This window comes from Cetorhinus maximus, chromosome 2 (genome assembly GCF_964194155.1).
Source record: "Cetorhinus maximus chromosome 2, sCetMax3.hap1.1, whole genome shotgun sequence".
NCBI lineage: Eukaryota > Metazoa > Chordata > Chondrichthyes > Lamniformes > Cetorhinidae > Cetorhinus > Cetorhinus maximus.
In genome coordinates this window covers 77,746,101-77,760,207 of record NC_135880.1, presented here as the reverse complement: position 1 = coordinate 77,760,207, position 14,107 = coordinate 77,746,101, and the positions used below count along the sequence as shown (strand labels likewise).

General features: G+C 46.6%; 1 protein-coding gene across 3 annotated transcripts in view; it reads right to left on the bottom strand.

Moving 5' to 3' along the window:
* ythdc2 (YTH domain containing 2) overlaps window positions 1-14,107 on the bottom strand; it is a 188,957-nt gene that overhangs the window by 84,749 nt on the left and 90,101 nt on the right. For all 3 annotated transcript variants that reach the window (XM_078566322.1, XM_078566327.1, XM_078566335.1), the window contains 6 exons: window positions 11,039-11,126; window positions 10,876-10,956; window positions 10,706-10,788; window positions 6,338-6,443; window positions 5,892-6,011; window positions 5,528-5,800 (listed from right to left, as the gene is read on the bottom strand). In XM_078566322.1, coding sequence (XP_078422448.1) covers window positions 5,528-5,800; window positions 5,892-6,011; window positions 6,338-6,443; window positions 10,706-10,788; window positions 10,876-10,956; window positions 11,039-11,126 — 751 coding nt within the window. The remainder of the gene's footprint in view (window positions 1-5,527; window positions 5,801-5,891; window positions 6,012-6,337; window positions 6,444-10,705; window positions 10,789-10,875; window positions 10,957-11,038; window positions 11,127-14,107) is intronic.

The window sequence follows — 14,107 nt, the reverse complement described above, 5'->3', positions numbered from 1 at the left end:
AGCCAGCCAGGAACTGGAGTAACAAAGGCATGGATGAGGATTTGAGCAGAAGAACCCAGTGACACTGAAGGAACAGCAATATATTTCCAAATCAGGTTGGTGAATGGCTTGGAGGGGACTTCCAGATGGTGGCGTTACCATGTATCTGCTGCCCTTATCCTTCTAGATGGTAGAGGTCGTGGGTTTGGAAGGTGCTGCCGAAGGAGCCGTGGCGAGTTTCTGCAGTGCGTCTTGTAGATGGTGCACACTGCTACCACTTTGCTTTGGTGACGGAGGGATTGAACATTTGTGGATGGGGTGCCAGTCAAGCAGGCTGCTTTGTCTGGAATGGTGTCAAGCTTCTTGAGCTTTGTTGGAGCATCACTCATCTAGACAAGTAGGCAGTATTCCATCACACTGGCCTTGTAGATGGTGGACAGACTTTGGGGAGTCAGGGGGTGAGTTACCCATTGCAGGATTCCTAGCCTCTGATTTGCTCTTGCAGCTACAGTATTTATATGGCTAGTCCAGCTCAGTTCCTGGTCAATGGTAACCCCCAGGATGTTGATAGTGGGGGATTCAGCGATGTTAATGCTATTGAACGTCAAGGGGCAATGGTTAGATTCTCTTTTGTTGGAGATGGTTATTGCCTGTCACTTGTGCGGCACGAATGTTACTTTCCACTTGTCAACCCAAGCTTGGATATTGTCCAGGTCTTGCTGCATTTGGACATGGACTGCTTTAGGTCTGAGTCATTGAGGTTAACCTTAGTCACAGTAGGATGATCAGAAAAAATATAATCACAACTGACTGGATAATGAGAATGCATACAGTTCAGAAGGTTTATAACAATAATATATGCCTTTTAGAGGAAAATGCAATAGTGTAGTAGAAAGATGATTTTGGTTAGGAAACAAGGTTAGAACAAATTGATAAATGCAAAGAACTGTGGATGCTGGAAATCCAAAACAAAAATACCTGGAAAAACTCAGCAGGTCAGAAGTACCTAAGCCGTTGGCTATAACCTCAAGAGTTTCCAAGTGTTAGTTGTATATCAATTGTGATATGCAGGTGGTGGGCATTAACTGGAGGATTCACTTGTGGTCCTACAAATAAGAACAGACTGAAACTGTGGCTGCTGGGTTAAGCAGTGCATGTTTGTAATGTGTATCTTTGTAAATAAAAGCTTACATAAGTGTGTAAAGATGAGCTTCAGTGATATCCTTCACTTTCTGGCTTTCTGGAACATCCTGGCCTCTCTCTTATTTCACAACCAAGTGCTGCCCCTCAGTGACATCATCCAAAAGCATATCAGGTTCCACATGTATGCCAACAGCACCCAGCTGTACCTCTCCGCCACCTCATCGCCATCTTCACTACCCCGATTTGTCAAATTGCTTGCCCAATATCCAGTATTGGACGAGCAGAAATTTCCTTCAACTAACTATCAGCAAGACCAAAGCCATTGTCTTCAGTCCCCATTGCAAACTTTGTGCGCTAGCCACTGACTCCATCCCTCTTCCTGGCTCTTGCCCGAGGCTAAATCAGGTCATTCACAACCTTGCTGTCCTACTTGACGAGATGAGCTTCCGGCTACATATCTGCATCGTGATCTATCAACATCCTGGGGGATTACCATTGACCAGAAACTGAACCGGACTAGCCGTATAAATACTGTGGCTACAAGAGCAGGTCAGAGGCTAGGAATTCTGCGGCAAGTAACTCACCTCCTGACTTCCCATCTCCAAGGCACAAGTCAGGAGTGTGATAGAATATTCTCCACTTGCCTGGATGAATGCAGCTCCCACAACACTGAAGAAGCTCGACACAATCTAGGACAAAGCAGCTCGCTTGATTGGCATCCCATCCACAAAGATTCACTCTCTCCACCACCGACGAACAGTGGCAACAGTGTGCATCATTTACAAGATGCATTACAGGAGCTCACCAAGGCTCATTCAATGCTGTTCCTTCACTGTCGCTCGGTCAAAATCCTGAACTCTCTTCCCAGCAGCACTGTGGTTTTACCTACACCGCATGGACTGCAGCGGCTCAAGAAGGCAGCTCAACACCACCTTCTCATGGGTAATTAGGGATGGGCAATAAGTGCTGGCCCAGCCAGCGATGCCCACAAGTCATAAGTAGGGCCCTAACCATTTGTTCATCATCCCCCAAGTTTGATGCCAAAATAGGACGCATCAAAGTTATCCTGCAGGATAATGGCTACCTTGATCAGATCATTGCCCACTGTATATCACACAAACTCATGAATGGGCCCAAGGTCGCCACTTTCAGTGCTGAGAAGTATCCAGTTACCTTCGATTACCCTGGAAGGGTAAGATGTCTCAAAAATTTGAGCAACAGGTGAAGCTAGCCGTTTCACGATGTTATCATGCAATCGCAACACGGGTGCTATTCTCCACTTAACAGGATGCTGCCATGAAGCCAAAAAGAGGTTCTGTGAACCACACAAATCAGTAATGCGCTGTATGAATTTCAGTGCCAGTGTGATGCTGGGTACATAGGTTGTACGTCCCAACGGTTGGCAGATCATATTAAGCAGTCCCTTCAACTGTTCACAACAGACATCCAGGCCGTACTTGCAAAACACAGAACATTGGGAGGAATCGTCCCAGATTTGCACAAAGTGCAGTTGCAGGCAGAAGAAAGGATGTTTTACCCACCGGCCACAATGGCTGGTTTTTGCGCCGTATCGTCCCATTCCTGGCGTGTCCCACCTTATTAATAATTCATTCCTGGGAAAAACGCTGGATCACTGACCTCTGATTCGCCCATCCCACTGTCAGCTCAAGCTTTCAGTAATCCAGGAGCCATATTTAAAGGGTGTCTCTGCACAGAGCTAGCACTCTCTAAGGGATTGGAAGCTGCTGCAAAGTCATGGCTACCAAAAGGGGGAAACATGCTACCAAAAGGAGGAAACATGCTGCCCCAAATTTAGCAACCCCCTCCCTCAGGAGCCTACTGGACACTGTGGAGTGCCATAAGTGCTCTACCCCCATTCTGAGCCAAGACCAGCAAGCAAGGTCACCAATCCAGCATGGGAGGCAGAAGCAGCTGTGGTCAGCGCCAATGCCCTGCAAAAGAGGATAGCCACCCAGTGCCGAAAGAGATCGAATGATCTCCTCTATTCTGCCAGGGTAAGTCACTCTTCTCGTCACTCTCAACTTTCACACTCTCAAACCCTTCACACATCCACGGGGATCTCACACACTGCCTGTTCAAGGGAGATTACCGCTCACTCTCTCAAACACACCTTCATCTTCCCTGCGGATAATGTCCTCATCCTGCCCATGGCACCACTCAGCACCCACACATGCCAGACATTCTTTTCATCTGGCCTGGCAGGCGCCCTGCTTACAATTCCTCCATCTGTCTTCATTCAGGACAGACTGGCACACAATAAAAGTGAGACATCGTAGACGAGTGGAGGAATGCCCAACATCAAGGTCCTCACAGATTTTGAAAATAGAGTCATCCAGCTGGCTGGCAACGATCTGGGCCGTTCCTGTGCTGACAGAGGTCAACAGTGCTCAAGGAACTGAGGATCCAGCAGTGCAACATCCATCAGACAACCATGCTGTGGGCGAATTCTGTGTTCCACAGCCCCCTGCTGTGCAATAATTTTCTTTCCATGCTTTCACAGGCACATCTGTGAAGCAGCCAAGGGGTCCATGATTCAAGTCCTCAACTCAAGCCCTGAAGACATCGCAGAAGAAGAAGAATCTGATGACACCCTAATTGAAACCCATCACAGCGCTCACCCACACTTTCCACCAATGCAAAGACACACAACTTGGTGGGACCTAGTTCTACAGTAGCCTTGGGGTCACAATCTGGTGAGCACGTCGCACTGTCTGATCCACAGCAGGCGGTGGCAGGGACTTCCCTGTTGTCCAGCACTCGAAGGGCTGCTGGAGGCCAGAAATCTGCCGAGTCCAAGTCAGATGAGGAGCCTCTGGATTCGGTCATACCTCAGTTGCTGGAGCTGCAAAAGCAAGCTCGGGAAAATCAGGAAGGGATGTCCGCTGCACTCCTCAGATTGCAAGGTACGATGGAGGATCCTGTCCGCCTTCAGGCTGAGGTGATAGCGCCAGCATGCCAATGCACTGAGGTCAACACTGGTAGGATCGCGACTGCCATAGAGGCCTTGGTCCAGGATATCAGTCCTCCACAACTGTGTGGCCTCAATTCCACCGCTGACGCCATAGTTGGCCTCCAGCAGTGTCAACACAAGAGGGGTGCGGGCAGCTCCATCTCACTCCAGCTTCCCCTTCTCCTCAAGGAGTCAGCTAGGGTTCCTCGGGCACCCGTTGGGAGGAGGATCTGCAGATGCACACCCTGAAGCCATCTATCCAGGTGACTTAGAGGGTCTGGCCCATCCGAATCCTGTCTTCCTGTGACACCAGCAGCTCCAGCTCCACAGATCGAGGAGGGTGCCACTGCCACACAGCAGGACCCCGAAAGCAGGCAGAGGTCCTCCAGAGGATGTCCACCAAGGTCATCACAGACAGGGCTACAACCACCTCAGCTGTGGATGTCAGGGGGGCACCAAGGTGTAGCAGCAGGGTTAGGAAGTTTAAAAAGATGTAGCTGCACAGCTTGGACATGGGTGTTAATCACTTGCACTTAATGTTCATTATTGTAAATAAATTCCAAAGAATGTCTCCTTGCCTACGGCTCCTTGTTGTGATGAGCAGTGTTCGTGTCGCTCAGATGTGAAACCTTCGTTCCTGCACAAGATAAAAGATAATGGCTGAATGGATATGGAGGATGCATGCAGGTTGTGGTTGGGGCCTGGGGGCATGGAGGATGTACGAGTGTGGGGGCTAGGAGGTGTAATAATCATGCAGAAAACTGGGCCAATGTCCCACTGAATGGAGGCGGACCTTCTAATCTGCCAGCCTCAGCATCTTCCTGCCTCCATTCTTGCCTCGGGCCTGCGCTGGGAGGCAGTAGCCACTATTCCAGCCTGCTCCCAACTCTGGAAGATGGGAAGTCCGAATGAATGGGCTGACTTTTGGAAGTCGAGAACCCAGCGAGTGACCTGACTCGCTTCCCAACTCAAAGGGGAAAATCCTGCTCCTGATATGATAACTGTTAACTTACAACACCGACATTCAAACACAAATTTCTGATTGGGAATCAAAAATGCACCCAACACTTGAACATCAAGGCAAAACAGGTAAATGTAAATTGAATTAAGATGACAATTAACTTTTGTAAAATTAATCTAGGAATGCCAAATTTTCACAATATGACACCAAACACATGGAGATATAGCTATTTCCTCTGTTGTTAGAGTACAATTCATAATAAGCATGCTAGTTACATTTAATTAACAAAGTAGTACATTATACACCTGTTATGTGTACATTTCCTCAGATATGTAAGGCAGGAATTTCAGAAGGGAATGACGTAAATAAATATTAATTTCATATTTAAAAAACAATTAGCATTACAATGAGGTTCTGAACTCCTGATTGCGAATGCAAGATATTCAGGGGCCATAAAGATTCCAAAAGCTCACCTGGAAAGCTCTTAAAAGAGCCATGTGATCACTGAATGTTCCTGCAGCAAAACGCTTTCTACACAACATGGAAGCACGCTTTTGTGAAGGTTGTGCTGGTAGAACAAATGGATCTCGATAGGCTAGCGTGCAGGCAATAGTGAGAATAGGGTCAAGGCACTTCAAAACTACAGCACAAAGAACCATCTTGCCCAGATGAGGTTCCACAGGAAGATCTGCTAAGTGGTAACCAAGTTCTGTTAGATCTTCCCAGCTGTCCATGGCATCTATAGTCTGGAAAGAAAATTTGTACAATAAATGGGTTCCTGATATTCCTATATTTTAAAATTTATTCCTCATTCATAAGATGATAAATGTCTCATACCTTGAGCATCTGAACAGCATTTCTAACAATAAGTGAAGGGGGAGGCTCAGGTGCTTTTGCAAGGAAGTCTGCAATTGGACAATTGATTGGAGCGAGCAGTTTGGTATGTAGGCAAAGTTCCTAAGGATATACAAACATGCAAATGCATAAATTTAACCAAAGTTTGGAATGGTCAGTTTTATGATGTCTGTTTACAGATAGTTAATTCAACAGAGTGAGAATAATGCTTTAATACTTTCACAGGCTCGTCCAATATAATACATAGTAATTGCATGAGAAAAGAACAATTTTCAGTGCCCATTTTTTCTGGCAAAAAAACATTTGTAAATAATGCTGGTGACTTAACTCAAAATTCACTCCATTTAACTCTTCGGGTACAACAAAAAAAACATTTACAGTTATACATTAGAAAAAAACATTACATGAACAATAAAGCAACCACACACCTGCAGTGGCATCCGCAGCAACTCTGGAGTCTGGAATTCTAACAGGTTTTGGAATCGTAACCTACTAAACAGGTGAAAACAAATTCCTGGTCGGCAGCGACCCGCCCTGTTATAAACAAATAGGAAAGCAGTGTGGTTAAACAAGTGAGAAGAGCCAAACTATCCTTGTCTTTGTTTTGAACAATTTAATATTCCACAAAACCTCAATTTATAAAAGACATTCAGCAAATTTTTTGGAAATCATTCAAATCAGTCAACACCTGGTTGTTCAAAGGAAAAGCAATGTTTAACTGATATTCTTCAGGGCAGTGCTATAAGTTGAAGTCTTGCTTTGATATTCTCCGAATGCTAATCACTTCCTTAAGCAGTATCGGCATATTGCGTCTAGGGGCATGGTATTATTGCCCAATATTTGACTATACCACCTTGAGTGCAACAGTAGCCCCTTCGTGATCGGAACCTAATGTTCATCTCATCCATACATGCTATTGTCAAAGGAAAAGAAAAATACTGCAGATATTGGAAATCTGAAGTACAAGTAGAAAAATGCTGGAAATGCACAGCCTGTCAGATAGCATCTCTGGTAACGAACACAGAAATTGCTGGAAATATTCTGCATCTGTGGAGAAAGAAACAGTTAGTGTTTCAGGCTAATGGCTTTTCATCAGGGCACATCTGCAACAGCATATGTGGCTCAGTGTCTCTCTCCACAGATGCAGCCTGATCTGCTAAGTGTTTCCAGAATTTTCTGTTTCATTATTGGAGGAGTTGTGAATAGATCTCAACGCTGTGGAATTATCAGTAAATATCCCCAATCCTAACCTTTTGACGAAGAGATGGGCATTGATGAAGGAGCTAAAGACTGGAGAACCGGCCTCAGCACAGCAAAGAACACTTGTACCAACGATAACCACAACAAACATCCTTTGTGTCAGCACTAAAATAAAAGCAAACATTTGGGGGCAGCCGAAATGGAGAAGGATGCTCCATAATCTTTCGCGGTTGACAGTGTCGTAGGCTTTTGAGGTCTAAGAAGGCCACGTACATGGGTTGGTGCTATAAGTTCCCTGCATTTCTCTTGCAGCTACCGGGCGGTGAAGATCATGTCCATTGTGCCCGTTAGTGGGCGGAATCGGCATTGCAACTTTGGGAGGAGCTCTTCAGCCACAGGGAGGAGGTGACCGAGGGGGATTCTTGCGATGATCTTCCCTGTGGTCGACAGCAGGGAGATTCCTCTATAGTTACTGCAGTCGGACTTCCCACCTTTCTTGAAGATGGTCACGATTACGGCGTCGCTGAGGTCTCCTGGCATGTTCTCTTCCATCCAGATAAGGGAGATGAGGCCATGTATTCGTGCCAATAGTGCTTCCCCGCCATGCTTTAGTGTTTCAACTAAATTCCATCTGTTCCTGATGCCCTGTTGTTCTTTAGCTGTCGAATGGCCCTTTTCTACCTTGTGCCTAGTTGGGGTTGTGTTGAGACGGTGGCGGATAGCATGTTGTGGCATGGAGTCAAGGGCACTCGCGTTGAAGACAGAGTCTCTATTAAGATCATCTTCGAAGTGCTCCTTCCAGCATGCACTGACTGCCTCTCTGTCCTTGGCCAGGAGTGGAGTAGGGGCTTGGATCTTGGGTCATGGGTGGTCTTGACTGCGCTAAAGAAATCTCACACATCATGGTTGTCCGCTAACTGTTGGATCTCCTACGATTTCTCCACCCACCATCTGATCTTTAGGTCGTGGGTTTTTTTGCTGTACCTCAGCCTTCAGCCGCCTGTAGAGCTGCTCATTTGCTCTTGAGCTGGGTTGCTGTTTCAGGTTCAGAAATGCCTTGCGCTTGAGACTTATCAGCTCCTGGACCTCCTGATCGTTCTCATTGAACCAGTCTTGGTGTTTCCTGGCCGAGTGACCAAGCGTCTCTACGCAGGTGCTGATTATGGAGGCCTTGAGGGCACACCAAACGCTGTGGACACTCTGTCTCTGGGACACTGGGAGTCACAAGGTTGGCAGTGAGGCACTGGCTGAATAGGGCTCTCTCATCGGGGTTCTAGAGTGCCTCAATGTTGATTTTCCTGCGGCATTGTTTCTGTTGCTGTTGCTGCTTTGGGGCTACACTGATGTTGATTACAGAGTGAATTAGGCAGTGGTCCGACCAGAAGTCGTTGGCTCCTGTCATGGCACGGGTGATACGGACATCCTTGCGGTCCCTCGCTCGGACAATGACAGAGTCGAGCAGGTGCCAGTGCTTGGAACGTGGGTATTGCCATGAGGCCTTGTACTTGTCTCTCTGACGGCACAAGGTGTCGGTTATGACAAGGCCATATTCTAGCATTTTGTCAGGAACATGATACCACTGGTGTTCAATTTCCCTACCCCCCTCTCTGCCGATTACACCTCCCCAGAGGTCTGTGTCCTTCCCAACTCTGGCGTTGAAGTCGCCAAGGAGGATCAGCTTATCGTCTGCTGGGACTCAGGCCGTTCGAGGCTGGAGTAAAATTCTTCCTTGCACTCGTCTGTAGCATCTAGTGTTGAGGCATATGCGCTGAGGACTGTAGTGCATTGGTTCTGGGCTAGGGTGAGCCGAAGGGTCACGAGGCGCTCATTTATCCCACAAGGGGTGTCTGCTCCACAATGATGTACAAGCTGTGATCCTGACCAATGGATCCGCCACACACCCAATGCACGTTCGGACTGCGGTCAAGCAAGGCTGTGTCATCGCACCAATGCTCTTCTCGATCTTCCTTGCCGCAATGCTCCATCTCACCCTCTGCAAGCTCCCTGCTGGAGTGGAGCTAAACTATAGAACAAGCGGGAATCTGTTCAACGTCCATCACCTGCAGGCCAGGTCCAAGATCCACCATCATTGAACTACAGTATGCAGGCGATGCTTGTGTCTGCGCACACTCGGAGACCGAGCGCCAAGCCATCATCAACACCTTCACCAAGGGGTACGAGAGCATGGGCCTTAAACTAAACATCCGTAAGACAAAGGTCCTCTACCAATCTGCCCCTTCCCCCTCCATGGAGCACTGTCCCCAGATTATCAAAATCCACGACGAGGCCTTGGACAACGTGGACCACTTCGCATACCTTGGGAGCCCACTGTCAACAAGGACCGGGACCACTGACGATGAGGTTCAACACCAGGGCCTCAAACCCGGCATCAAGCACATGGTCTACAGAGCAGTAGTGATACCCGCCTTCCTATATGGCTCAGAGACGTGGACTATGTACAGCAGACACCTCAAAACTCTGTAGAAGTACCACCAGCAAGGCCTCCGCAAGATCCTGCAAATCCATTGGCAGAATAGGCACACCAATGTCAGTGTTCATGTTCATACCAACATCACCAGCATCGAAGTATTGACCACACTTGATCAGCTCCACTGGGCGGACACTGCGCCCGCATACCTGACACGAGGCTTCTGAAACAAGCACTCTACCCGGAGCTTCAACATGGCAAGCGAGCCCCAGGAGGGCAGAGGAAACACTTCAAGGACACCCTCAAAGCCTCCTTGAAAAAGTGCAACATCCCCACTGACATCTGGGAATCCCTGGCCCAAGCTCGCCCGAAGCGGAGGAAAAGCATCCACAAGGAGCTGAACACCTCGAGTTTCTTCGCAATGGTTAGCTGAAGCCAAGCGTCGACAGCGAAAGGAGTGCGTGGCAACCCAGACACCCCACCTACCCGTTCCCCCTACCACCATCTGCACCACCTGTGAGAGAGACTGTAGGTCACGCATTGGACTCTTCAGTCACCTGAGAACTCATTTTTAGTGTGGAAGCAAGTCATCTTCGACCCCAAGCAATTGCCTAAGAAGAAAATAAAAGCAAAATACTGCAGATGCTGGAGATCAGAAATAAAAACAAAGTGCTGGAAAAACTCAGCAGGTCTGGCAGCATCTATGGAGAAAAACAGAGTGAGTGCTTTGAGTCCAATATGACTCTCCTTTGGGTTTCAAAATAGTGTCATATTGGACTCGAGAAGTTAACTTTTTTGTCTCTTCACAGGTGCTGTCAGACCTGCTGAGTTTTTCCAGCACTTTGTTTTTACTCTCAGCTCTTTCATCCACATCAGGATCAAGGCTACAATGACATTGAGAGGTGAGTGTTACATGTGGAACCCAAACTACGCATTAATACATTATGAGTGAATACATTTTGCTTGATGTCACCCATTTCATGACTTTTATCTTGATTGGGGGATATTTATAGGGCAGCAATTGGTTTAGATTTATCTTATTTTTTGAGGCTAAGACTTACCTGATTAGCAGGTAGATGTCAATGTCATAGATGGATAGCTTGCCTAAGGTAATTAACTCCTTACATTCTTACAAATATGTTTAAAATGGCAAAAGTAGTCATAATACCTTCCCTTCCTCTGGACAGCACTCGCTTTAGAAATCCATACCATTTTTAACATCGTGACAGAATTCAGCGCATCAAATGATTTCTGAAACAAAAACATAATTGAAACAATTAAATGTTCCTAAGTTCATAGTATTATAGATATATTTTGATGTTCGTCAATTAAAATTACCTCTTTCACTTTCCCAGAATCAATGACAAATACCACATCATTGACAGTGATACTTGTCTCTGCAATATTTGTGGAAAGAATCTGAAATAAGACAGAAGGATCAATTGTGCTTTAAGTGAATGAAAGAATAAAGCTTAATTCTGGGGTTTTATTTTAAACTCACAATTTTACGAATTCCACTAGGTAGGTTTTTTAACACTTTCTTTTGGTCAGATGTCTGCATGTTTGAATGAAGCATAAAAACTTGCAACCTGAGACAGAAAAAAGTATTGCATTGTTTAGATATTCGCCTGCATGAAATAAATTTAAACATTTTTTTCAATATACCAAGATAGCATACTAATTGATGATTGTACGACATTCAGCGCCATTCATGACTCCACGGATACTGAAGCAGCCCATGTTCAAATGCAGCAAGACCTGGACAATATCCAGGCTTGGGCTGATAAGTGGCAAGTAACATTTGCACCACACGAGTGTCAGGCAATGACCATCTCCAACAAGAGAGAATCTAACCATTGTCCCTTGATGTTCAATGACATTACCATCACTGAATCCCCCACCATCAACATCCTGGGGGTTACCATTGACCAGAAACTGAACTGGACTAACCATATAAATACTATGGCTACAAAAGCAGGTTAGAGGCTAGGAATCGTGCGCTGAGTAACCCACCTCCTGACTCCCCAAAGCCTGTCCACCATCTACAAGGCACAAGTCAGGAGTGTGATGGAATATTCCCCACTTGCCTGGGCGAGTGCAGCTTTCACAACACTCAAGAAGCCTAACACCGTCCAGGACAAAGCAACCCGCTTGATTGGCACCACATCCACAAACATTCACTCCCTCCACCAACGATGCACAGTAGCAGAATTGTGCACCATCTACAAGATGCACTGGTTCACCAAGGCTCCTCCAACAGCACCTTCCAAACCCACGACCAATACCATCTAGAAGTACAAAGGCAGCAGATAGATGGGAACACTGCCACCTGGAAGTTCCCCTCCAAGTCACTCATCATCCTGACTTGGAAATACATCGCCGTTCCTTCACTGTTGCAGGGTCAAAATCCTGGAAATCGGTTCCTAACAGCACTGTGGGTGTACTTACCCCACATGGATTGCAGCAATTCAAGAAGGCAGCTCACAACCACCTTCTCAAGGGCAATTAGAGATGGGCAATAAATGCTGGCCCAGCCAGCGAAGCCCACATCCCGTGAATGAGTTAAAAAACAATAATTCTATAAAGGTATATATTATGATTGCGCATCTGTGAAAATAATTCATTATATCAGCTTCACTGATATTTAAGAGATTATTTATCTACACACCACAGATGCTGTATGTGACTAATTCTACTATGTTCTCTATTGCTATCCTTCTAGACATATATCTGACTTCAATCTTGCCAAAGCAGCTGAATGTGTCTGATTATTTTCTGTATATTCAAAAACAACATTATAAACATAGAGATGCTGTCGTTACATATGCAATACATTTTGTGAACAATTCCAAAAGTAAGCTTATGATTAGTTTTAAGATAATTCTCAATTTAGTTGTTTGGTTTATAATGTTTAAATTTATATTTAGGAGCTCAAATAGGTCCTATATTCCATTGTTGGTAATATTTTGAAAATATCAACCAAACATTCAATACCAATAAACATACTGCAAAGTTAAATCACAAAGCCAGAGTGTTCTCTCATGTAATTCTTTCATACTGAACCTAGTGAAGGGTCAAGAATGAAGTTACATTTATTTAAAACAGTTTTGATGACACCTCCTTTGGTAGTTCAGTGGGTAAAATGTATTACCTACTGCAATACTTAGCCATTCTGACATAAGCGCCGGGATTTTCCTGCCCCGTTGTGGGTGGGACCCACCATGGGCGAGGCTGCGCCCCAGTCAGAAGTCCACTGACTTGCAGCGGGGCTGGAAGATCCCAGTGGCGGGCAGGTGCAGGGAATCCCACCCAAGTTGAGTTAGCTGATCTCATTGAGGGTGGCAGTAGAAACATTACAATTAGATTCAGTTCTTTTCCCTCGCCCAGGAGAATCAGCCAGGTTTCCTCCAGGGAGCAAAGAAAATTGTTTTATTTGTCAAAAGATCATAAAACCAGGATAAGATTCAGAGTAAATCTGTAATATGACACCCAAATCTGCAGCGTTGGAAACAAGACTTTGACTTACAATATATGTAAGAGGGAGCAACCAAGGTAACAACTTACAAGTGCCCAGCAGTTAACTGAATTAAGTAACCTGGGATCAGATGCGAGGGCCCCCAAATCCCAAGAATCCAGGATATAAAAGGGGCTTTCTAGTTGGAGAAGTCAAAATGGAGACCAAGGAGAAGCGTCTCTTAACACAGGATCATAGAGGCAATGCTGTCTATTAATTGTCTGCCTGAGTAACATCAGAGCCCCATTTACTGGGAACAGAAATTATGACTGATACCCAGCAACTGTAGCTCTAGTATATGGTAAAATGCGTTAATATAAGAATCTAATTGTTGTTTTTCCGATTCAACAATCACCTACAAAAACTTCGGGTGGAATTTTCCGAGCCCGCTGGTGGCGGGTGTGATAGGTGGCGTGCATGGAAAATACGGAGGGACCCATTTCACGATGGCATGAAAGCAGGTCGCGATCTACTGCTCAGCCCACCAACAGCGGGCTGCGTTTCTCGCCAATCGGTCGGCGGGGAGCTAATTGTAATACATTAGCACACAATTAAAAGGCCATCCCGCCAGACTCTTGGAACCCTGCTGTATCGTCCGTCCACGTCGGCGGGAAAGCACGCTGATGTGTTTCACAACAGCACGTAGGTGGCATGCACTTGGTGGCCTTCACTTTGGGGGAAGTGAGGTGAATGAGCAGCATCGTTCTCCGCAGCTCGCCCATTGTTCACAGGCCTCGGGTGCTGGGGGGTGGGGGAAACTGATGCCCAGCCCCGCAGGCGGCTACGGAGGGGTGGGGGTGCCCGGTGGCAAGTGCTGGCCAGCCTCGGAGGCGACTGCTGAGAGGTGGGGGGTGTCTGGGGGCAAGTGCTGGCCAGCCATGGAGGTGACTGCTGAGGGTTGGGGGCTGACTGATGTGCTGGCCAGCCTCGGAAGTGACTGCAAAGGTGGAGGGGGAGGTGGTCAAGTGCTGCCCTGGCGCTGCATCCCGCACACAGGCAATCGAGGTGGGGGGGCAGGGTAAGCAAGGGAAATGGCAACGCATTTGGGATACCTGT